The sequence below is a fragment of the Pseudophryne corroboree genome, chromosome 5 (genome assembly GCF_028390025.1).
Source record: "Pseudophryne corroboree isolate aPseCor3 chromosome 5, aPseCor3.hap2, whole genome shotgun sequence".
Lineage (NCBI taxonomy): Eukaryota > Metazoa > Chordata > Amphibia > Anura > Myobatrachidae > Pseudophryne > Pseudophryne corroboree.
This window is the reverse complement of record NC_086448.1, coordinates 734,539,087-734,565,042: the sequence shown is the minus strand read 5'-3', so window position 1 is coordinate 734,565,042 and position 25,956 is coordinate 734,539,087. Positions and strand designations below refer to the sequence as shown.

At 46.5% G+C, this 25,956-nt stretch overlaps 1 protein-coding gene across 1 annotated transcript in view; it reads left to right on the top strand.

The window, feature by feature from the left end:
• Positions 1-25,956, top strand: part of NBN (nibrin) — a 161,520-nt gene that overhangs the window by 52,182 nt on the left and 83,382 nt on the right. The window contains exons 5-6 of the mRNA XM_063924075.1: positions 4,936-5,039; positions 24,230-24,347. Of these exons, the coding sequence (XP_063780145.1) occupies positions 4,936-5,039; positions 24,230-24,347 (222 nt within the window). The remainder of the gene's footprint in view (positions 1-4,935; positions 5,040-24,229; positions 24,348-25,956) is intronic.

Below are 25,956 nucleotides of genomic sequence, written 5' to 3'. Positions count from 1 at the left end.
ACAGGACCTGCTGCAACAAGGGCCCTGTCTATTCCAAGACTTACCGCGGCTGCGTTTGACGGCATGGCGGTTGAACGCCGGATCCTAGCGGAAAAAGGCATTCCGGATGAAGTTATTCCAACGCTGATAAAGGCTAGGAAAGACGTGACAGCAAAACATTATCACCGTATATGGCGGAAGTATGTTGCTTGGTGTGAGGCCAGGAAGGCCCCTACAGAGGATTTCCACCTGGGTCGTTTCCTGCACTTTCTACAGTCAGGGGTGACTATGGGCCTAAAATTGGGGTCCATAAAGGTCCAGATTTCGGCCCTATCCATTTTCTTTCAAAAAGAACTGGCTTCACTGCCTGAGGTTCAGACGTTTGTTAAGGGAGTGCTGCACATTCAGCCCCCTTTTGTGCCACCAGTGGCACCCCGGGATCTTAACGTTGTGTTGGATTTCCTGAAATCCCACTGGTTTGAGCCACTTAAGACCGTGGAACTAAAGTATCTCACGTGGAAAGTGGTCATGCTGTTGGCCTTAGCATCGGCTAGGCGTGTGTCGGATTTGGCGGCTTTGTCATGTAAAAGCCCATATCTGATCTTCCATATGGACAGGGCAGAATTGAGGACTCGTCCCTAATTTCTCCCAAAGGTGGTTTCATCGTTTCATTTGAACCAACCTATTGTGGTGCCTGTGGCTACTCGGGACTTGGAGGACTCCAAGTTGCTGGACGTAGTCAGGGCTTTGAAAATATATGTTTCCAGAACGGCTGGCTCGCTGTTTATCTTGCATGCACCCAACAAGCTGGGTGCTCCTGCTTCAAAGCAAACTATTGCTCGCTGGATCTGTAGCACGATTCAGCAGGCTCATTCTGCGGCTGGATTGCCGCATCCAAAATCGGTGAAGGCCCATTCCACAAGGAAGGTGGGCTCTTCTTGGGCGGCTGCCCGATGGGTCTCGGCTTTACAGCTTTGCCGAGCAGCTACTTGGTCGGGTTCAAACACATTTGCAAAGTTCTACAAGTTTGATACCCTGGCTGAGGAGGACCTTGTGTTTGCTCATTCGGTGCTGCAGAGTCATCCGCACTCTCCCGCCAGTTTGGGAGCTTTGGTATAATCCCCATGGTCCTTCCGGAGTTCCCAGCATCCACTAGGACGTCAGAGAAAATAAGAATTTACTCACCGGTAATTCTATTTCTCGTAGTCCGTAGTGGATGCTGGGCGCCTGTCCCAAGTGCGGACTTTCTGCAATACGTGTATATAGTTATTGCTTAACTAAGGGTTATTGTTATGAGCCATCCGTTGAGTGAGGCTCAGTTGTTGTTCATACTGTTAACTGGGTAAGGTTATCACAAGTTGTACGGTGTGATTGGTGTGGCTGGTATGAGTCTTACCCTGGATTCAAATTTCCTTTCCTTGTAATGTCAGCTCTTCCGGGCACAGTTTCCCTAACTGAGGTCTGGAGGAGGGGCATAGAGGGAGGAGCCAGTGCACACCAGATAGTACCTAATCTTTTCTTTAGAGTGCCCAGTCTCCTGCGGAGCCCGTCTATTCCCCATGGTCCTTCCGGAGTTCCCAGCATCCACTACGGACCACGAGAAATAGAATTACCGGTGAGTAAATTCTTATTTTCGCTATTTTTTTATGGTGAATGGGGATTCGCTTTATTCAATAGCAGGGCCTTTTTTTTCCTAAGCGAAAAATTTGGCAAGAACAAAAAACATCGGTGAATCCACGTGTTTTTGCAACTGCGCCAGGGAAAACGTGGGACGTTTTCACCAATTTTGATGCATGTTTCGCTAAAAAAAAAAAAATTGTGAAAATGCTAATTGAATACTCCCCATAGTCTGCACCCATTTCAAAATGTATTAATGTTAGATATTGTATTTCCACAGGCATCTGTATAATAAACACACAGTGGAGGGGATTCAGATGTGGACTGAGTGTGCATCACTGCAGCTTACTTGTAAGCAACAGCAATGCAAAGATATAGTAATACAGCAGAAGTCGTCTGCTATAAGTACCTCCATGTGTGATTTCAGCGCTGCGTCCAAAAACACAGAATCGCTGAGGTCAGGAAATCTCGTCGGAAGATGGAGACGCTGGCTTTGGCACTCCCACAAAATTATGGTGACGCCTCAGTTTTGTGAAATGGTGGCCAGCGCCACCCTTTTCCCGGCGCCCAAATGGCTGCAGACTGTCAGTCGCTTGTCAGGCCATCAATCACTTGACGTCTGCAGACTTACTGTGCCAGACGACGCAGGACCCATACTCTGCATGTGCAGTACAGGTCCTGCGTTGTCTGGCGCAGTATGGCTGAAATATACACATATATACACAAAAACTATTTTTTTGAAGCATACAGTAAAGTGAGAATATCTAAATAGGGCTGTGTGGGAATTTAGGGTCTCCTGTCCTGTCCATAGATCATCACATCGTAAAGGCATATATAAAAAGTAAATAGTAAAATATAAAATCCTGTGTTATAAAAAAAATGAGGGACTTGCTCTAGCAGTGATGGGGTTAAACAAAGCTTTATTTGTATATGACATCCGTTCTGACAAACGCAGAGAAGGACATAGTTATGAGAAGCCACTTATTGCGTTACTCTGGCCGGATACAAGCCTCTGGGTTTTAATTGTGTATTTCCTCTGTTGACATTTCCATTCTCAGCTGAAAATGGAATATTTCACACAAATAACCAGCGGTTCCTCATCTGCAATTCAATTTCTGACCTGATTCAGATATTAGCGGCAGCTGAATCACAAATACATATAACCGTGTGACGGACATGGATTTCATAATTGGTTTTATTTTGTACGGTCTCGTACACAATAATTTTGTTTGTGGTGGGTTTTTTTTCTTTACATGAGCTGTTCCTCATTTATATTTGTTTTGCAGCATTCCATTATTTAATTCTGCATTCAGTAATGGGTCATGTTTTCAAGCTGAAAATTCACCTTCGGCAGTGGTGACAGCCAATGGGCTTGAATCTCATTTAGAAGTAAAGCAAAAAAAAAAAAAAAGCAAATAACTGTGCACCTGGGCAAAACCATGTTGCACTGTACAGTAGGTGGGACACATGTAACATGTGCAGGGAGATTGTTACCACTCTCACACCAAACTCATAACCCAGTGTGATAAAGAGGCTGTGTACTGGAAGCACATGCTGATTCTGGACCTCTCCACTACAGCTTTATTACGTCAGGATCACCGCAAACCAGCAACCATTACACCGTAAAATGTGTATGTGCCTGTCACTGACTAACAGAAATCTACTCCCTAGTCACTGGCCAGATTTCCTGCCGTCGGTCATCAGCATAATTCCCCCCAAACATTATTTTTATACCTTAGATTTCTGCTCCCCTTGCCAGATTGACAGGCAAACAGCAATCCTATCTTGCCTTTAAACAGCTGCTCTGGTTGTTTAGTCACATGCTTTCAGATTCTCCAGGTTGGAGAACTGCACTGAAATTAATCAAACATTTCCTATCCTCCAAATACATGGTTTTCCTGGGCATACCAGATAAACACCCTGGTTCCTTTGTAGCATACTGCCTCTATTGCCACACTGGGTTATTGTCGAGGCAACCCTGGTCCTGGTTTGGTGTGAGACACTCTACCCGGGTTGTGTTACCCAGCAATCCAACCCTTGTAGCTACCAGGGTCGAACCTGACACCAATCCGTGTAGCCTGCGGTGTGAAAAGTATGCAGAGAGCCAATGTCATCTCGAAGCGCAAACGGAAGATATAGCAATAACTGGGGTCGAGCCTGTGGTGTGAATGCAGTATCAAGCATGGGTTCACTAACACAGGTAAGACCTGGGCTTTTTGGTGTGAAAGGGGTACCCGATTTGGGTGAGGTGTGTTCAAAATGAAATCTAAATTGCAATGTAAAAATAAAGCAGCCAGTATTTACCCTGCACACAAAAATATAAATGTATTTGCTCCCCTTGCATGGCTGCATGGTTTGTTCCAGATTACTGGAATTCACAAGTTACTTGTTTTCTTGCTTTACTTATACCCCTTTCACACTGCCAATGCCAGATCCCACCCGGGAATTGGAAACGGGTCCTTCCCGGGTGGGATCCGGCATTGGCCGCTGCTAATGGCTTCCCTGACCCGGCAATATGCCAGGCGGGTTGCCATAGCAGCGGGGGGGCGGAGATGGAGGTGGTGCTGGGAGATGAGATCATCATCTCCGTGCCGCCTCTCCCTGCTGTAGTAAACGGGTCCCGGGTCGCATCGACCCGGGAGCCCATTTACGCAGCCACTGACCCGGTATTCAACCCGGGTATAACACTGCTTTATTCCCGGGTTGAATTGCCGGGTCAGGCAACCTGGGATTTCGGCTATGCCCCTTTCACACCACATGCTGACCCGTGTCGACCCGGCAATCTGCCGGGTCGATACCGGGTTATTTGTGCGGCGTGAAAGAGATATTACAAATCAGAACCAATGAAAACTCAAAATTCTGGAAAAAGTACTCAAGCACGGGAATCGCTGCCCGTGGCGGAGCGCCAGGTGTCTTGCGTCATATGGTGTGAATAGCGTAGATGTACTGTATGAGGACACACCTGTACATTCACCAGGAGTTACTGATATCACTTGTATGTAGATGATGAATACTTGTTAATCCTCTGCATTCTTCTTATTAAGCACTGACCTGCCGATGGGTGTTTTCAGTTTGTGTTTCCTGATTTTAGGTCTTTAACACGGAATAACGTTTATAGGGGGCGATTCAAATGTTTGAAAAATCAGTTGGGTGTCTGTTTTTTCCTATCTAATAGACAGGAAAAAATAGACTCCCAACTGACTTTTCAAACATTTGAATCTCCCCCATAGGCTAATGTCTGACAAAAGGAGCAGCTTGTCCAGTCATCTTCATGTTCATGCTTTAACAATATTTAGCATTTTACAACACAATAAAGTGATTTTATTTTTTCATTTTTAGACAATATGTGCATTAATTTGCTGCAGATCTATTATAAAACCGGAGTACTTTAGTGAGATGATTAAATCTATCCAGCAGAAGAAACCATTACCTGCACTTATAAGGTATTGTACGTATGTTCACTGTAATGTCTTCACCTCTTCATCAGCCTCATTGTCCCTGTTCTGCTTTATACTCTATTAAGGTTTATGGCACAAAGAGAAAATAAATAACTATATATACTGTGTGTGTATGTGTGTGTGTATATATATGTATATATATATATATATATATATATATATACGTGTATGTGTGTATGGGCTGCAGTTAATTTACCGATGTCGGGATCCCGGCGTTCAGGATACCGATGCCGGAATCTCGACAGCCAGGGAAATGCTGGTGGAGAACATTTGAATCCGGCCCACTGAATGATATAGCAAAATATATTGGGGGTAATTCAGATCTGATCGCTGCTGTGCGTTTTAGCACAGCGTGCGATCAGATCTGAACTGCGTATGCACCGCTATGCGCCTGGCGCGTCGCACAACAGCGACAGGCATCTGCGCCTAGCGACGGGATGGTGTGAAAAATTTGAACGCACTGGCGTTCGCAGGGATATTGACAGTAAGTGTGCTTTTGTGGGTGGCAACTGACAGTTTTCCAGGAGTGTCCGGAAAAACGCAGGCAGGATCAGGCGTTTTCAGGGAGGGTGTCTGACGTCCGCTCCGGCCCCGGTCAGCAGGATCCCATCGCAGCGGCTGAGTAAGTCCTGGGCTGAGCAGAGACTGCACAAGCTGATTTCTCTAACGTCCTAGTGGATGCTGGGGACTCCGTAAGGACCATGGGGAATAGACAGGCTCCGCAGGAGACATGGGCACTTTAAGAAAGAATTTAGATTCTGGTGTGCTCTGGCTCCTCCCTCTATGTCCCTCCTCCAGACCTCAGTTTGAATCTGTGCCCGGACGAGCTGGGTGCTACTTAGTGAGCTCTCCTGAGCTTGCTATAAGAAAGCATTTTGTTAGGTTTTTTATTTTCAGGGAGCTCTGCTGGCAACAGACTCCCTGCATCGTGGGACTGAGGGGAGAGAAGCAGCCCTACTCTCTGAAGATAGGTCCTGCTACTTAGGCTACTGGACACCGTTAGCTCCAGAGGGATCGTACACAGGATCTCACCCTTTGTCGTCCGATCCCGGAGCCGCGCCGCTGTCCCCCTCGCAGAGCCGGAAGACAGAAGCCGGGTGAAAGAAGCAAGAAGACTTCGAAATCGGCGGCAGAAGACTCCAGTCTTCATATGAGGTAGCGCACAGCACTGCAGCTGTGCGCCATTGCTCCCACACTACACCCACATACTCCGGTCACTGTAAGGGTGCAGGGCACTGTATATATGTATGAGCCCCCGCCAAAATTGTACATGAAAGCGGGACAGAAGCCCGCCGTCGAGGGGGCGGGGCTTCTTCCTCAGCACTCACCAGCGCCATGTTTTTTCTCCACAGCACCGCTGAGAGGAAGCTCCCCAGTCTCTCCCCTGCAGTTACACGGTAGAAGAGGGTAAAAAGAGAGGGGGGGCACATAATTAGGCGCAAAAATCAATATAAACAGCAGCTACTAGGTTAACATTAAGTTACTGTGTTATTCCTGGGTTAATAGCGCTGGGGTGTGTGCTGGCATACTCTCTCTCTGTCTCTCAAAAGGGCCTTATGGGGGAATTGTCTTCAGATGAGCATTCCCTGAGTGTGTGGTGTGTCGTTACGTGTGTGTCGACATGTCTGAGGTAAAAGGCTCCCCTAAGGAGGAGATGGAGCAAATATGTGTGTGAGAGGGTGTCTCCGTCGACAACGCCGACACCTGTTTGGATATGTGTAATTAAGTGCTAAGGTGAATTTATTGCACAAAAGATTAGAGAACAGACAGGAAATCTACCCATGTCTGTCCCTATGTCGCAGAGACCTTCAGAGTCTCTCAATGCTCACTATCCAAAATAATAGACACTGATATCGACACGGAGTTTGACTCCAGTGTCGACTACGATAATGCAAAGTTACAGCCAAAATGGCAGAAAAGTATTCAATATATGATTATTGTAATAAAAGATGATTTGCATATCTCTGATGACTCATCTGTCCCTGACACAAGGGTACACATGTTTAAGGGGAAGAAAGCTGAGGTAAATTTCCCTCCTCTCATGAGGAAAAAGAGTGGGAATCTCCAGACAAGAGACTGCAGTTTCCCACAAAGAATTCTCAGGCAGTATCCTTTCCCCACTAGGGCCAGGATATGATGGGAATCTTCCCCTAGGGTGTCACGTTTGCCCAAAAGGTAGCCCTGACGTAACAGCTATTCTCAGGGATCCTGCAGATAGCGTGCGCATTCTGGTACACTACTCAGACCGGCGATTGTGTCGGCATGGGTTTATAGCGCTGTGGCAGCGTGGACAGGTACCTTATCAGTAGAGATTGAGACCCTAGTATGTGTGTGTATATATATATATATATATATATATATATATATATATGTATATATAGAGATATATATATTAAAGATGCTGTCTTAAGAGACATATAGATATAAAACATGCCCAAAGAGACATGAGTATACTGGGTCCTAGAGTCAAAGCTATGTCGATTTCTGCTTGACGTGTCCTGTAGAATATGCAATGGACAGATGATGCCGACTTAAGAGGCATATGGAAGGCTGAGGAGTGTGTGGAGAAGGGTTGTCGGACCTGGTCTCCACAGCTATAGCTGGTAATTCTGATATTTTGCCTTATATTCCTGCACAGCCTAGGAAAGCACGACATTATCAAATGCAGCCTTTCGAACAAAGAAACAAGAAAGTACGAGGTGCATCCTTTCTTGCCAGAGGCGGGGGCAGAGGAAAGAAGCTGCCCAACACAGCTAGTTCCCAGGAACAGAAGTCCTCCCCGGCCTCTACAAAATCCACCGCATGTCGCTGGGGCTCCACAGGCGGAGCTAGGCCCGGTGGGGGCACGCCTTCGTAAGTTCTGCCACAAGTGGGTTCACTCCCTGTTAGATCCCTGGGCAATAGATATTGTGTCTCAGGGATACAAGCTGGACTTTGAGAAGATGCCACCTCACCGACGGCCCTGCCGGCTTCCCTCCACGAGAGGGAAACAGTGTTAACTGCAATTCACAAATTGTATCTTCAACAGGTGGTGGTCAAGGTTCCCCTCCTTCAACAAGGAGGGGGTTATTATTCGACCATGTTGTAGACCCATATTGAATTTAAAATCCCTGAACATATACCTAAAAAGGTTCAAGTTCAAGATGGAATCGCTAAGAGCGGTCATTGCAAGCCTGAAAGGGGGAGATTTTATGGTGACTCTGGACATAAAGGATGCATACCTTCATGTCCCCATTTATCCACCTCATCAGGCGTACCTCAGAATTGCGGTACGGGATTGTCATTACCAATTTCAGACGTTGCCGTTTGGTCTCTCCACGGCCCCGAGAATATTCACCAAGGTAATGGCGGAAATGATGGTGCTCCTGCGGAAGCAAGGTGTCACTATTATCACGTACTTGGACGATCTCCTCATAAAAGCGAGATCAAGAGAGCAGTTGCTAAACAGCGTATCACTTTCTCTGGAAGTGTAACGGCAACACGGCTGGATTCTATATATTCCAAAGTCGCAGTTGGTTCCTACAGCTCATCTGCCTCTCCTAGGCATGATCCTAGACACAGACCAGAAAAGGGTTTATCTCCCGATAGAGAGAGCACAGGAGTTCGTGACACTGGTCAGGAATCTGTTAAAACCAAAACAGGTGTCTCGAGTCCTGGGAAGGATGGTGGCATCATACGAGGCCATTCCCTTCGGCAGGTTCCATGCGAGGACCTTCCAATGGGACTTACTGGACAAGTGGTCCGGATCACATCTTCAGATGCATCAGTTAATCACCCTATCCCCCAGGGCCAGGGTCAGGAGACTTGCCTTCACATCAACATCCTGGAACTAAGGGCCATATACAACACCCTACGTCAAGCGGAGTCCCTGCTTCGCGACCAACCGGTTCTTATCCAGTCAGACAATATCACCGCAGTGGCTCATGTAAACCGCCAAGGCGGCACAAGGAGCAGAGTGGCTATATTAAAAGCCACCAGAATTCTTTGCTGGGCGGAGAATCACGTAAGCGCACTGTCAGCAGTGTTCATTCCGGGAGTGGACAACTGGGAAGCAGACTTCCTCAGCAGGCACGACCTCCACCCGGGAGAGTGGGGACTTCATCAAGAAGTCTTCACGCAGATTGCAAGTCGGTGGGAACTGCCACAGGTGGACATGATGGCATCCCGCCTCAACAAAAAGCTGCAGAGATATTGCGCCAGGTCAAGAGACCCTCAGGCGATAGCTGTGGACGCACTGGTGACACCGTGGGTGTTCCCGTCGGTCTATGTATTTCCTCCTCTTCCTCTCATACCCAAGGTGCTGAGAATCATAAGGAAAAGAGGAGTGAGAACAATACTCTTTGTTCCGGATTGGCCAAGAAGGACTTTGTATCCAGATCTGCAAGAAATGCTCACAGAGGACCCGTGGCCTCTGCCTCTAGTTCAGGACTTGTGCAACAGGGGCCCTGTCTGTTCCAAGACTTACCGCGGCTGCGTTTGACGGCATGGCGGTTGAACGCCGGATCCTAGCAGAAAAAGGCATTCCGGATGAGGTCATCCCTACGCTGATAGAGGCTAGGAAGGATGTGACGGCTCAACATTATCACCGTATATGGCGAAAATATGTGGCTTGGTGTGAGGCCAGGAATGCCCCTACGGAGGAATTCCAGCTGGGCCGTTTCCTTCACTTCCTACAGTCGGGAGTGACTTTGGGCCTTAAATTGGGTTCCATTAAGGTTCAGATTTCGGCCTTATCCATTTTCTTTAAAAAAAGAACTGGCTTCTCTGCCTGAAGTTCAGACGTTTGTAAAGGGAGTGCTGCATATTCAGCCCCCTTTTGTGCCTCCAGTGGCACCTTGGGATCTTAACGTGGTGTTGAGTTTCCTGAAATCACACTGGTTTGAACCACTCAAAACGGTGGAAGTAAAATATCTCACGTGGAAGGTGGTCATGCTATTAGCCTTGGCTTCGGCTAGGCGTGTGTCAGAATTGGCGGCTTTGTCACATAAAAGCCCTTATCTGGTTTTCCATGCGGATAGAGCAGAATTGCGGACCGCCCACAAATTCTGCCGAAAGTGGTTTCATCCTTTCATATAAACCAACCTATTGTGGTGCCTGTGGCTACTACTGACTTGGAGGATTCCGAGTCACTGGATGTAGTCGGGGCTTTGAAGGTTTATGTAGCCAGAACGGCTAAGGTCAGGAAAACAGAATCTTTGTTTCTCTGACGTCCTAGTGGATGCTGGGGACTCCGTAAGGACCATGGGAAATAGACGGCTCCGCAGGAGACTGGGCACATCTAAAGAAAGATTTAGGTCTATCTGGTGTGCACTGGCTCCTCCCCCTATGACCCTCCTCCAAGCCTCAGTTAGATTTCTGTGCCCGGCCGAGCTGGATGCACACTAGGGGCTCTCCTGAGCTCCTAGAAAGAAAGTATAGTTTAGGTTTTTTATTTTACAGTGAGACCTGCTGGCAACAGGCTCACTGCAGCGAGGGACTAAGGGGAGAAGAAGCGAACCTACCTAAGTGGTGGTAGCTTGGGCTTCTTAGGCTACTGGACACCATTAGCTCCAGAGGGATCGCACACAGGACCCGACCTCGTCGTCCGTTCCCGGAGCCGCGCCGCCGTCCCCCTTACAGAGCCAGAAGCAAGAAGGTCCGGAAAATCGGCGGCTGAAGACTTCTGTCTTCTCCAAGGTAGCGCACAGCACTGCAGCTGTGCGCCATTGCTCCTCATGCACACCACACACTTCGGTCACTGATGGGTGCAGGGCGCTGGGGGGGGGGGGCGCCCTGAGCAGCAATATTAACACCTTGGCTGGCAAAACTGACACCATATATAGCCCCAGGGGCTATATAGGTGTAAATTACCCCTGCCAGAATAACACAAAAAGCGGGAGAAAACCCGCCGAAAAAGGGGCGGAGCCATCTCCCTCAGCACATTGGCGCCATTTTCCCTCACAGCTCCGCTGGAAGGATCGCTCCCTGGCTCTCCCCTGCAGTCCTGCACTACAGAAAGGGTAAAAAAGAGAGGGGGGGCACAAATTTAGGCGCAGTATAATATATATATGCAGCTATAAGGGAAAACACTCTTTATAGGTGATATCCCTGTGGTATATAGCGCTCTGGTGTGTGCTGGCATACTCTCCCTCTGTCTCCCCAAAGGGCTTTGTGGGGTCCTGTCCTCTGTCAGAGCATTCCCTGTGTGTGTGCTGTGTGTCGGTACCGCTGTGTCGACATGTATGATGAGGAAAATGATGTGGAGGCAGAGCAAATGCCTGTAAATGTGTTGTCACCCCCTGAGGGGTCGACACCTGTGTGGATGGACTTATGGAAGGAATTACGTGACAGTGTCAGCTCCTTACATAAAAGGTTTGACGACATAGGACAGCCGGCTACTCAGCTTGTGACTGTTCCAGCGTCTCAAATGTCATCAGGGGCTTTAAAACGCCCGCTACCTCAGATGGCAGACACAGATGTCGACACGGATACCGACTCCAGTGTCGACGACGATGAGACTAGTGTACCCTCCAATAGGTCCACCCGTTACATGATTGAGGCAATGAAAAATGTATTACACATTTCTGATAGTACCCCAGGTACCACAAAAAAGGGTATTATGTTCGGTGAGAAAAAGCTACCAGTAGTTTTTCCTGCATCTGAGGAATTAAATGAGGTGTGTGAGGAAGCCTGCACTTCCCCCGATAAGAAATTGATAATTTCTAAACGGTTATTGGCAGCGTACCCTTTCCCGCCAGAGGATAGGTCACGTTGGGAAACGTCCCCTAGGGTAGATAAAGCGCTTACACGTTTATCAAAACAGGTGGCACTACCGTCTCCGGATACGGCCGCCCTAAAGGATCCTGCTGATAGAAAGCAGGAGGCTACCCTAAAAGCTATATATACACACATGGGCATTATATTGCGACCAGCGATTGCATCAGCATGGATGTGCAGTGCTGCTGCTGCGTGGTCAGATTCCCTGTCGGATAATATTGATACCCTGGATAGGGACACTATTTTGCTGACAGTAGAGCATATAAAGGACGCTGTCTTATACATGCGTGATGCACAGAGGGATATTTGCCGGCTGGCATCAAAAATAAGCGCAATGTCCATTGCCGCCAGAAGGGGGTTATGGACTCGGCAGTGGTCAGGTGATGCCGATTCAAAAAAGCACATGGAAGTTTTGCCTTATAAGGGGGTGGAACTGTTTGGGGATGGTCTTTCAGACCTCGTTTCCACAGCTACGGCTGGGAAATCGACATTTTTGCCACAGGCTACCCCACAGCAAAAGAAGGCACCGTATTATCAAGTACAGTCCTTTCGGCCCCATAAACACAAGAGGGCTCGAGGCGCATCCTTTCTGCCGAGAGGCAAAGGTAGAGGGAAAAAGCTGCAGCATACAGCCAGTTCCCAAGAGCAAAAGTCCTCCCCCGCGTCCGGTAAGTCCACAGCATGACGCTGGGGCTTCACAGGCGGATCCGGGTACGGTGGGGGCCCGTCTCAGAAATTTCAGCACACAGTGGGCTCTCTCACAGGTGGATCCCTGGGCCCTTCAAGTAGTATCTCAGGGGTACAGGCTGGAATTCGAGACGTCCCCCCCCCCCCCCCCCCCCTCCCGCCGTTTTCTAAAATCTGCCTTACCAGCAACTCCCTCTGCCAGGGAGGCAGTGTTGGTGGCTATCCAAAAACTGTATTCACAGCAAGTGATTGTCAAGGTACCCCTACTTCAGCATGGGAAGGGTTACTATTCCACAATGTTTGTGGTACCAAAACCGGACGGTTCGGTGAGACCCATCTTAAATTTAAAATCCTTGAACACTTATATCAAAAGGTTCAAGTTCAAGATGGAATCGCTCAGGGCGGTTATTGCGAGCCTGGACGAGGGGGATTACATGGTCTCCCTGGACATCAAGGATGCGTACCTGCATGTCCCCATTTACCCTCCTCACCAGGAGTACCTCAGATTTGTGGTACAGGACTGTCACTATCAGTTCCAGACGCTGCCGTTTGGGTTATCCACGGCACTGAGGGTCTTTACCAAGGTAATGGCCGAAATGATGATACTCCTTCGCAAGAAGGGAGTTTTAATTATCCCGTACTTGGACGATCTCCTGATAAAGGCGAGGTCCAAGGAACAGTTGGTAGTGGGAAGTTGTTATGCACACCAGTGCCTGCAGGAATGTACTGGTGTCTGAACAGAGAGGGATGCAAAACAAATGAACTAACAGACAGACTGGGAAATATGACATCACGTACACAGAAAGTGATAGGGTAACAAAACCAACACAAAGTGAACAGAGAAGCCCAGAGGCTAAGAAACTGGGTGTCTCCCTAGTATTACAAATGCTCAGATGGAAAAAGCAAGATGTTGTGTTTTAATACGTAGAGAACCCGAAATGCTGTTGCTAAGGGCAACAGCAAAACCCTAAAGGGTTACCAACGGGTGTGGCAGCAAACTCCTTGGTCAGAGATGGAATAGTAGACACAAGGAGAGTCTCCACAATCCTAATTCTCCCTTGCAGGGCCCAGGTTCAGCTTACTGACTAAACGGACACATGGACGCCCTGCACAGTGAGAGAGGATTAAGCATGCAGGTCTGAAAGTACAGCCACAAACCTGCTGGGTTCACAGAATAGCAAAAGTCACCTCAGCAGGCTAAACGACTGACTCCAGTCTTACTGCTAGGTCTGGATTGGCAGAGTGTAGTACCAAATCCCCAGGCCTATTTGCAGTAAGCAATAACAAATACAAAGCTACACAGTACTGGCTAATTTTCAGGAACTGACTAACCAACAAAGATTCAGCAGCATCTGCTTAATCTGAGAAGAGGCCTTATAAAGCAGGTGCTGTCCACGCCCCACTCAGACCTCACAGACTGTGAGCACAAAAACCAGCACCGGATCCCCTGCTTGTAACCACTGCACAGCAAAAGACCCGAACCGGAGTATCAGCTGCGCTCAGGTTACTCCGCTAGCACTCGTCTCCCGGTTGCCATGACGACGTGGCAGCACAGGGCAGGAGACCCTAACAGAAGTGCTCCAACAGCACGGCTGGATTCTCAATATTCCAAAGTCACAGCTGGTCCCGACGACACGTCTTCTGTTCCTGGGAATGATTCTGGACACAGACCAGAAAAAAGTGTTTCTTCCAGTGGAAAAAGCCGAGGAGTTGTCATCTCTAGTCAGAGACTTCCTAAAACCGGGACAGGTGTCGGTACATCAATGCACACGAGTCCTGGGAAAAATGGTAGCTTCGTACGAAGCAATTCCATTCGGAAGGTTCCACGCAAGGACTTTCCAGTGGGACCTGTTGGACAAATGGTCCGGGTCCCATCTCCAGATGCAACAGCGGATAACCCTGTCGGCAAGGACCAGGGTGTCGCTGCTGTGGTGGCTGCAGAGGGCTCATCTACTAGAGGGCCGCAGATTCGGAATACAGGACTGGGTCCTGGTGACCACGGATGCCAGCCTTCGGGGCTGGGGCGCAGTCACACAGGAAGAAATTTCCAAGGACTGTGGTCAAATCAGGAGATTTCGCTTCACATAAATATTCTAGAGCTAAGGGCCATTTACAATGCCCTAAGCCAAGCAAGGCCCCTGCTTCAGAACCAGCCGGTACTGATCCAATCAGACAACATCACGGCGGTCGCCCATGTAAACAGACAGGGCGGCACAAGAAGCAGGAGGGCAATGGCAGAAGCCACGAAGATTCTCCGATGGGCGGAAAATCATGTGTTAGCACTGACAGCAGTGTTCATTCCGGGAGTGGACAACTGGGAAGCAGACTTCCTCAGCAGGCACGACCTCCACCCGGGAGAATGGGGACTTCATCCAGAAGTCTTCCAAATGCTGGTAAACCGGTGGGAAAGACCACAGGTGGACATGATGGCGTCCCGCCTCAACAAAAAGCTAAAAAGATATTGCGCCAGGTCAAGGGACCCTCAGGCGATCGCTGTGGACGCTCTAGTAACACCGTGGGTGTACCAATCGGTTTATGTGTTTCCTCCTCTGCCTCTCATTCCCAAGGTACTGAGAATAATACGAAGGCGAGGAGTGAAAACTATACTCGTGGTTCCGGATTGGCCAAGAAGAGCTTGGTACCCGGAACTTCAAGAGATGCTTTCAGAGGACCCTTGGCCTCTGCCGCTCAGACAGGACCTGCTGCAGCAGGGGCCCTGTCTGTTCCAAGACTTACCGCGGCTACGTTTGACGGCATGGCGGTTCAACACCGGATCCTGAAGGAAAAGGGCATTCCGGAGGAAGTCATCCCTACCCTGATCAAAGCCAGGAAGGATGTCACCGCAAAACATTATCACCGCATTTGGCGGAAATATGTTGCTTGGTGTGAGGCCAGGAAGGCCCCAACGGAGGAATTTCAACTGGGTCGATTCCTGCATTTCCTGCAAGCAGGGGTGACGTTGGGCCTCAAATTGGGGTCCATTAAGGTCCAGATTTCGGCTCTGTCGATTTTCTTCCAGAAAGAACTGGCTTCACTGCCTGAAGTTCAGACTTTTGTCAAAGGAGTTCTGCGTATTCAGCCTCCTTTTGTGCCCCCAGTGGCACCTTGGGATCTCAATGTGGTTTTGGAGTTCCTGAAATCACATTGGTTTGAACCACTTAAGACTGTGGATTTGAAATATCTCACGTGGAAAGTGGTCATGCTGTTGGCTCTGGCTTCGGCCAGGCGTGTGTCAGAATTGGCGGCTTTGTCCTATAAAAGCCCTTATCTGATTTTCCATATGGATAGGGCAGAGTTGAGGACTCGTCCTCAGTTTCTCCCGAAGGTGGTATCAGCGTTTCACTTGAACCAGCCTATTGTGGTGCCTGCGGCTACTAGGAACTTGGAGGATTCCAAGTTACTGGACGTAGTCAGGGCCCTGAAAATTTATGTTTCCAGGACGGCTGGAGTCAGGAAAACTTACTCGCTGTTTATCCTGTATGCACCCAACAAACTGGGTGCTCCTGCTTCTAAGCAGACTATCGCGCGCTGGATTTGTAGCACTATTCAGCTGGCGCATTCTGCGGTGGGACTACCGCAGCCTAAATCTGTAAAAGCCCATTCCACAAGGAAGGTGGGCTCATCTTGGGCGGCTGCCCGAGGGGTCTCGGCTTTACAACTTTGCCGAGCTGCTACTTGGTCAGAGGCAAACACGTTTGCAAAATTCTACAAATTTGATACCCTGGCTGAGGAGGACCTGGAGTTCTCTCATTCGGTGTTGCAGAGTCATCCGCACTCTCCCGCCCGTTTGGGAGCTTTGGTATAATCCCCATGGTCCTTACGGAGTCCCCAGCATCCACTAGGACGTCAGAGAAAATAAGAATTTACTCACCGGTAATTCTATTTCTCGTAGTCCGTAGTGGATGCTGGGCGCCCATCCCAAGTGCGGATTGTCTGCAATACTTGTAAATAGTTATTGTTACACAAATCGGGTTGTTATTGCGAGCCATCTGTTCAGAGGCTCCGTTGTTCTCATACTGTTAACCGGGGTTCCTATCACGAGTTATACGGTGTGATTGGTGTGGCTGGTATGAGTCTTACCCGGGATTCAAAATCCTTCCTTATTGTGTCAGCTCTTCCGGGCACAGTGTCCTAACTGAGGCTTGGAGGAGGGTCATAGGGGGAGGAGCCAGTGCACACCAGATAGACCTAAATCTTTCTTTAGATGTGCCCAGTCTCCTGCGGAGCCGTCTATTCCCCATGGTCCTTACGGAGTCCCCAGCATCCACTACGGACTCCGAGAAATAGAATTACCGGTGAGTAAATTCTTATTTTATCCTTTATGCTTCCAACAAGCTTGGGGCGCCTGCTTCAAAGCAAACTATTGCTCGCTGGATCTGTAACACGATTCAGCAGGCTCATTCTGCAGCTGGGTTGCCGCTGCCTAAATCAGTTAAGGCCCATTCCACAAGCAAGGTGGGCTCTTCTTGGGCGGCTGCCCGAGGGGTCTCTGCATTACAGCTTTGCCGAGCGGCTACTTGGTCAGGTTCAAACACCTTTGCAAAGTTCTACAAGTTTGATACCCTGGCTGAGGAGGACCTTGTGTTTGCTCATTCGGTGCTGCAGAGTCATCCGCACTCTCCCACCCGTTTTGGGAGCTTTGGTATAATCCCCATGGTCCTTACGGAGTACCCAGCATCCACTAGGATGTTAGAGAAAATAAGATTTTACTTACCGGTAAATCTATTTCTCGTAGTCCGTAGTGGATGCTGGGCGCCCGTCCCAAGTGCGGACTTCTTCTGCAATGCTTGTATATAGTTATTGCTTAAATAAGGGTTATGTTATAGTTGCATCAGAGTTTATCTGATGCTCTGTGATTGTTCATACTGTTAACTGGGTAAAGTTATCACAAGTTATACAGTGTGATTGGTGTGGCTGGTATGAGTCTTACCCTGGATTCCCCAAATCCTTTCCTTGTACTGTCAGCTCTTCCGGGCACAGTTTCTCTAACTGAGGTCTGGAGGAGGGACATAGAGGGAGGAGCCAGAGCACACCAGAATCTAAATTCTTTCTTAAAGTGCCCATGTCTCCTGCGGAGCCCGTCTATTCCCCATGGTCCTTACGGAGTCCCCAGCATCCACTACGGACTACGAGAAATAGATTTACCGGTAAGTAAAATCTTATTTTTTGTGCAGCTCTGCTAATGAAGCGATCGCACACTTGCACAGCATTTTCCTCTCCCTCTGTAGGCGGCGACTATCTGATCGCAGGACAGCAAAAAACGCAGCCCAGCGATCAGATCTGAATTACCCCCATTGTTCATTAGCCGCATTCAGCAGCACGGTGTTGGGTCCTGGATCCTCCCACCGGCAGTCCAGCACAGCAGATGGGATGACCGCAATGTCGGCAGACAGGAATGAGCAGTAGTGATAACGAGGCGGGGGGGGGGGGGGGGGGGGGGAGAGAGTAACATGAAGTGGGAGGTGAGAAGGGCACACGGCTGTCCCAAAGGAGGGACTGTCACATAGTAACTAGCCACACACTGTAGGGGATGGGTGCAGGGAGGAGGAGAGCCCTGGAGACAGGTGGGGACTGAGGAGGGGGGGCATCTGGTAATGGGATTATCTCTGTACTGACACTGCCTGTGGTAAGCCTAGATGGCGGCCGCACTGCACCCCACAACCCAGTACATTGATTGTCGCCTCTCAAATAATTGGTGGATGAGCCACCTCCTTGCCCCCTGTACCCCGTTCCGACACCTATGTATACCGGTTATGAGACATATTATTGCACATAGCATAGAGCAGGTGCAAGCACTGGCTGATAATGAGGATACTGGCACTTATGCTGTACATGTTAGGATGCTCCCCTGTATTTGAATGCAGCTCTGTATCTGGGGCTGATTCTGAGTCTCGTGAAGCCACTTTTCTGTCTGACCACGGCTGCCGGCGACATTATGGTAAGGCGAGAATCCGCCTGCATATAGTAACAATCCATACAACTGCATGTAGAAACCTACCCCCCCGCCCTCTGTTCTTCTACGTCCGCAGCCGCCATTAGCATAAGGCTTATGGCAGAAGATGCTTCTGACATAGATGTCCCATCTGCACGCCGCAGGTGAGCACTGCAGTCAGCCTACGCGCCCACTACCCCCGAGATTGAAGAGTTCCGGGCGCTCGCATGTTCCCCACCCAGTTACCATCCAGAAGCGGCCATTACAGGGGAACTGTGGGTGGCTCAGTCTGCACCCAGCACTAGCAATCTTCGTCTGTATGCAAATACCTGACTTGGCGCAGGCGCAGAAGCAGATTTCTTTTTTGGGGGCATGCGCAGTATGCTGAGATCCGTAAGTTGCACCCTATCGCTACACAGAATCAGCCCATGTGTGGAAGTATGCAATTCCTGTGCATGTTGCTTAACAGTTGTTTCTTTTATTTTTTTTATTGATAGTGCACATACTGGTATTTACACATGGTCATGTGACAGTTGGAAGTGTGCAGTTATGCTGGGAACTGTGCAGTCATCGGGAAATAATGCGCTCTAATGTATCCAATCATGTTACAGAGTCTTCTGTCACCATACCATGCCATTTTATAAATTCATACCCCATACAGCAGACACAGAGCTGGACTGAAGTACTCCATGAAAACAGTGGTGGGCATAATATATTATGTCTGGTCTGTGGATAAGGACTGCTGTTTTACAGTTTTTTGTTTTTTAATTCATCTTTGAACACATTTAATGATATTGCCAGCATTTGCCATTTAAGTGAAAAGCTTGGTTTCACTCTGGTAATTTTCTGTATGAAGAACTACAGACCCATATCCTGCTCCAAGTTTGGAGAAAATTGATTCTGATGCTATGATAGATATATCATATAGATATATATGATAGAAGTCCTGTATAGGATGAAACGCATGGAGTACAAGTGCCTCATTCAATCACCACATTGCAAGCCTCCTGTCTCTGACTGATGGGGTTGGACCCACCTCCTCTAGAGTGTCCGTTTTTTAGACACCATATTAGCAGTGTAAGCCTCATTTTATTATTATTTTATTAATATTATTATTTGCTGGGTGATGTTGGTGAGTGGGTGTATTACATATACTTGGAATTAATATTAATATATATATATATATATATATATATATATACAGGTTGAGTATCCCATATCCAAATATTCCGAAATACGGAATATTCCGAAATACGGACTTTTTTGACTGAGAGTGAGATAGTGAAAACTTTGTTTTTTGATGGCTCAATGTACACAAACTTTGTTTAATACACAAAGTTATTAAAGTCATTGTATTAAATGACCTTCAGGCTGTGTGTATAAGGTGTATATGAAACATAAATGAATTGTGTGAATGTACACACACTTTGATTAATGCACAAAGTTACAAAAAATATTGTCTAAAATGACCTTCAGGCTGTGTGTATAAGGTGTATATGAAACATAAATGCATTCTGTGCTTAAATTTAGGTCCCATCACCATGATATCTCATTATGGTATGCAATTATTCCAAAATACGGAAAAATCCCATATCCAAAATACCTCTGGTCCCAAGCATTTTGGATAAGGGATACTCAACCTGTATATATATATATATATATATATATATATATATATACACTGCTCAAAAAAATAAAGGGAACACTGAAATAACACATCCTAGATCTGAATGAATGAAATATTCTTATTAAATACTTTGTTCTTTACATAGTTGAATATGCTGACAACAAAATCACACAAAAGTTATCAATGGAAATTAAAATTTATTAACCCATGGAGGTCTGGATTTGGAGTCACACTCAAAATTAAAGTGGAAAAACACACTACAGGCTTATTCAACGTTGAAGTAATGTCCTTAAAACAAGTCAAAATGAGGCTCCGTAGTGTGTGTGGCCTCCACGTGCCTGTATGACCTCCCTACAACGCATGGGCATGCTCCTGATGAGGTGGCGTATGGTCTCCTGAGGGATCTCCTCCCTGACCTGGACTAAAGCATCCGCCAACTCCTGGACAGTCTGTGGTGCAACGTGGCGTTGGTGGATGGAGCGAGACATGATGTCCCAGATGTGCTCAATTGGATTCAGGTCTGGGGAACAGGCGGGCCAGTCCATAGCATCAATGCCTTCGTCTTGCAGGAACTGCTGACACACTCCAGCCACATGAGGTCTAGCATTGTCTTGCATTAGGAGGAACCCAGGGCAAACCGCACCAGCATATGGTCTCACAAGGGGTCTGAGGATCTCATCTCGGTACCTAATGGCAGTCAGGTTACCTCTGGCGAGCACATGGAGGGCTGTGCGGCCCGCCAAAGAAATGCCACCCCACACCATTACTGACCCACTGCCAAACCGGTCATGCTGGAGGATGTTGCAGGCAGCAGAACGTTCTCCTTGGCGTCTCCAGACTCTGTCACGTCTGTCACATGTGCTCAGTGAGAACCTGCTATCATCTGTGAAGAGCACAGGGCGCCAGTGGCGAATTTGCCAATCTTGGTGTATTCTGGCAAATGCCAAACGTCCTGCACGGTGTTGGGCTGTAAGCACAACCCCCACCTGTGGACGTCGGGCCCTCATACCACCCTCATGGAGTCTGTTTCTGATCGTTTGAGTAGACACATGCACATTTGTGGCTTGCTGGAGGTCATTTTGCAAGGCTCTGGCAGTGCTCCTCCTGTTCCTCCTTGCACAAAGGCGGAGGTAGCGGTCCTGCTGCTGGGTTGTTGCCCTCCTACGTCCTCCTCCACGTCTCCTGATGTACTGGCCTGTCTCCAGGTAGTGCCTCCATGCTCTGGACGTAGTGTCCACAGACAGACACAGCAAACCTTCTTGCCACAGCTCGCATTGATGTGCCATCCTGGATGAGCGGCACTACCTGAGCCACTTGTGTGGGTTGTAGGGAGGTCATACAGGCACGTGGAGGCCACACACACTACTGAGCCTCAGTTTGACTTGTTTTAAGGACATTACATCAAAGTTGGATCAGCCTGTAGTGTGTTTTTCCACTTTAATTTTGAGTGTGACTCCAAATCCAGACCTCCATGGGTTAATAAATTTGATTTCCATTGATCATTTTTGTGTGATTTTGTTGTCGGCGCATTCAACTGTGAAAAGAACAAAGTATTTAATAAGAATATTTCATTCATTCAGATCTAGGATGTGTTATTTTAGTGTTCCCTTTATTTTTTTGAGCAGTGTATGTGTGTATATATATGTATATATATATATATATATATATTGAAAGCGGGGGAGATGAAGGATATATAGCGACCTAGGTGTCAATGTAAAAAGTATATATTTGCCAAATATAAGTAAAATAGATATTTATTCACATGAATTTTAAAATGTTACAGGATAGGTGTAAAAAAATTTTTAAAAGAAAAACATTTACATATACCTACCTCAAACTAAGATAAGAAAGAATTTCTTATACTTGCTCTTATTTACTTTTATTGTAGTTTTAATTCATTTAAGTGCTTTTAGTTCATACTGTGTTTTATTATTGTCCCATTTTTTAGAATGTTTTTCTTTTAAAAAATTTTTTACACCTATCCTGTAACATTTTAAAATTCATGTGAATAAATATCTATTTTACTTATATTTGGCAAATATATACTTTTTACATTGACACCTAGGTCGCTATATATCCTTCATCTCCCCCGCTTTCAACAAATTTTATCCAGGGAATCACCCCCCCTGAATTTATTTGAAGGAATCAGCTGACGCCCCATTAGATATAGAGGGGAGTGTCCGACATTGCCAAAAAATCCTGTCTTTTAGCATATCTGTGTACATCACAAGTGGCGCAATATTAATTCTTGTTTTCCATATATATATATATATATATAGATAGATAGATAGATAGATATTGATATATATATATATATATATATATATATATATATATATATATAGATACAGCAGAAATGAAGGAGCGGCACTCAGCGTCTTGAAAATAGTTGAGTGTATTTCAAAAAACACAGTGTTTTTTGAAATACACTCAACTATTTTCAAGACGCTGAGTGCCGCTCCTTCATTTCTGCTGTATCGTATCTCTTTGGAAAAGGCACAAGCGCAGCATTGGGACTAGTCAGGGAGTGCCAACTCATCCACTCACTATATATATATATATATATATATATATATATATATAGACACACACACACACACACACACACACACGCCTGACCTGTGCTCAAAAATGTTGTGCTGCTCCTCTAAGTGGGTTCTCTGTTAGTGGAACCCAAATTATCTAGATACATCACAAAAAAGACTTCAGAGAGCGCTAATTACCACACCGAGTGATATATCGTATTAAATAATTTTATAAAAATGTACAGTGAGTGTTAAACAAACTGTTACAAAATTTTTTATATAGAATGTGTTCTAGCTCCTTTCTATAACTTTTGTTTTTTACAAAACTGATTGAGCGACTGATACATTTTTGTGGACTGGATGGCACAGTCCTAAGCTGGTTCAAATAATTTCTCACAGGCAGGTCACAGAGAGTATCGTCTGGATTATTCTCATCACCACCAGTGCCATTGCCATGTGGTGTCCCACAAGGTTCTATACTATCCCCCATGCTTTTTTGCAGTATACATGCTCCCATTGGGTGAAATAATCAGGCGCCATGGGCTAGTCTACCACTGCTATGCAGATGATACACAACTGTACTTGTCCTTTGCTACGGGCACTGATAACCCAATAGCAACACTAAATGGCTGTCTAGCTGAACTCCAGGAGTGGATGAGTGCCAGTTGGCTGCGACTGAACCCGGATAAAACAGAGGTCCTTATAATACGACCGCAACATCAAAGGACAAGACTGCAGCATAGCCAACCAACTGGACTTACACTCGGGGATTCAGAATTACAAACCACTGATCGTGTGCGGAATCTTGGCGTTGTCCTGGATGGTGTTTTGACACTTAAACATCAGATATCAGCCACAATCAAATCCTCATTCTTTCACCTGAGGAACATAGCCAGACTCAAGCACTTAATTCCCTCAGATGATCTGCCAAAAATCATCCATGCATTTGTATCATCTCGATTAGACTCCTGTAATGCCCTCTACCTTGGTCTCCCAGCAAAAGGATTGCACCGCTTACAGCTGATGCAAAACACAGCTGCCAGGCTGTTAACCAACCAGCCCCGTTCTAGCCACATAACACCCATACTCTACTCCCTTCACTGGCTGCCTGTAAGATGGCGAATCATCTTCAATATTGGCTTACTGAGTTTCAAAGCACTACATGACCAGGGCCCAAGGTACCTGAAGCAGCTACTGACCCCATACTGCCCCACTCGATTACTGCGATCTGTAGATGAAGGACTTTTAGCAGTACCTAGAATCTCCCGTAATTCATCTGGGGGTCGAGCTTTTAGTCATGCGGCTCTGACTCTATGGAACTCACTTCCCCGCACAGAGCGAGAGGCCCCAACTATAGAATCCTTCAAAAGTAGACTCAAGACTTTCCTTTTTGCTCAAGCATTTCCATAATTGTCCCTGTAATATCTACATGCTTCTGTATTTTATGAAAATCTGTTCTGTACTTCATTATTTTCTGTACTATATTATGCTATGTATCTGTTAAGCTCCTTGAGTCCTATTGGAGAAAGAGCGCTATATAAATAAAATTATTATTATTATTATTATTATTATTATTATTATGTTAGCATTAAATACAACAGTTTCAGGGAATCTAATCACCACATGTCATTTCATTTTTCTCCCCCAGCTTCCTGCCGATAATTGATGAGCCTTCCCTACAGTCCGAGTCTTTGGATCTTACAGAAAATGAGAAAAGAAAAACTATCTTCAAAGACAAAACCTTCCTGTTTCTGGCAGCAAAGCAGGTGTGTGAGGGCTCTCAGACCAGGTCATTTGTTCTTCATATATTTTTAACACCAATTATACAAAGTTATTTCTTCCATCTGCTGCTTGAGGCATGAAATTTACAAAATACATATATCACTATGTATGTGCGCCAGAGCTGATTTACCCTATTTTAGTCCTTTTCTGAACTTACAAATGTCAGTCGGATCAATTCTCTCAATCAGTCATCCTAATAATGTCCTTATACATATAGCTGCTTGTACCATCTATTGTAGGAAAGGCATCCGATCCATTTATAAATTCTACTAGTGGATTTGCAGTTACCCCTCATAGGGCAAAGTAATCCACAGCAAAATAACACTAACTGTAAAGATCCCTTCTTGCATTGATGACATTGTCACCTGATAATCCCTTCTTCTCTGATACATAACGTTTGTTACACACATGTATCCTATTAGCGACAAAAAAAACAATTTATCGCAGGTCAACTTTTTGCATCTATCGCATGAAAGTTGCAGCGAAAACAGCTTATCTGGGTATGCGCACTCCCGTTTTTTGCACCTATCCTATTCCAAAATCGCGAAAACAGGATTCGCATGATAATTCTAGCCGGCAATTCAGAAATAAGTATAAAAGAAAATAGGAAAATCTGTCTGTACCCCCAAAAAAGCCAAACTAATATAGGAAAACATTATAGAAGTCTATTAGTGTAGTGCTTGATAATTATGACTCCTAAAATTATCAAATCAGGCGCTCTGATATAAGGCACAAAATAAAGCTGTTGGTCACCCAATTTATATAATAGAATTGATATACTGATGTCTATATACTTATAGCTGCTCCCACATGAGTATTCTGCGATACTCAAATAGATACAAAGTAATTGTGAAACATGCAATATCACAAGAGAGCGCTAGATACCGATCATTACTATATAAACATTTTATTCAATCACATAAAATAAAAGCATAAAAAATGCAATGCATATTTTCATAAAAGAATTATTCTCACTGCTGATATTATTTACTTGCTGCCATATACTGTATCCCAATTATATATTGCACAGATGTCCACATCCAAAAGACCAGTGTGGCTGGTTCGCTCCAAAGCAAATTATAAAGTCCCAATTTTGTTTTAGGGAATGTGAATGGTGTTCACTAGATGGTGAATGTTCAGCTGTATAAACGATGGGCGCTATGCTACTACCTCCCCCGACCGCCAAACAATTTTGTGCTCACCACTTATTCCTTAGAGTCTCATGTGAGGCTGGCTGTCAGCATGCGGAATCTGTTGTGGTTGGTGGGAGCGGCGGTGTTCTATTCAGTTCACCGGGGAGGGAGGGCGAACTGATGAAACCGTGGTTTGATTTTCACGGAGAAACATGTTAAGGACATCTCACGCTGCTGTTTTTCCCTGAGATCTACACAAGCACAGCACCACAGTCCGGACTCCAGCACATGGCAAACTGCCTGAATTCTACAGCTACGTACGGCGCCCTCCCTCCCCGGTGAACTGAATAGAACACCGCCGCCCCCACCAACCACAACGGATTCCGCATGCTGACAGCCAGCCTCACATGAGACTCTAAGGAATAAGTGGTGAGCACAAAATTGTTTGGCGGTCGGGGGA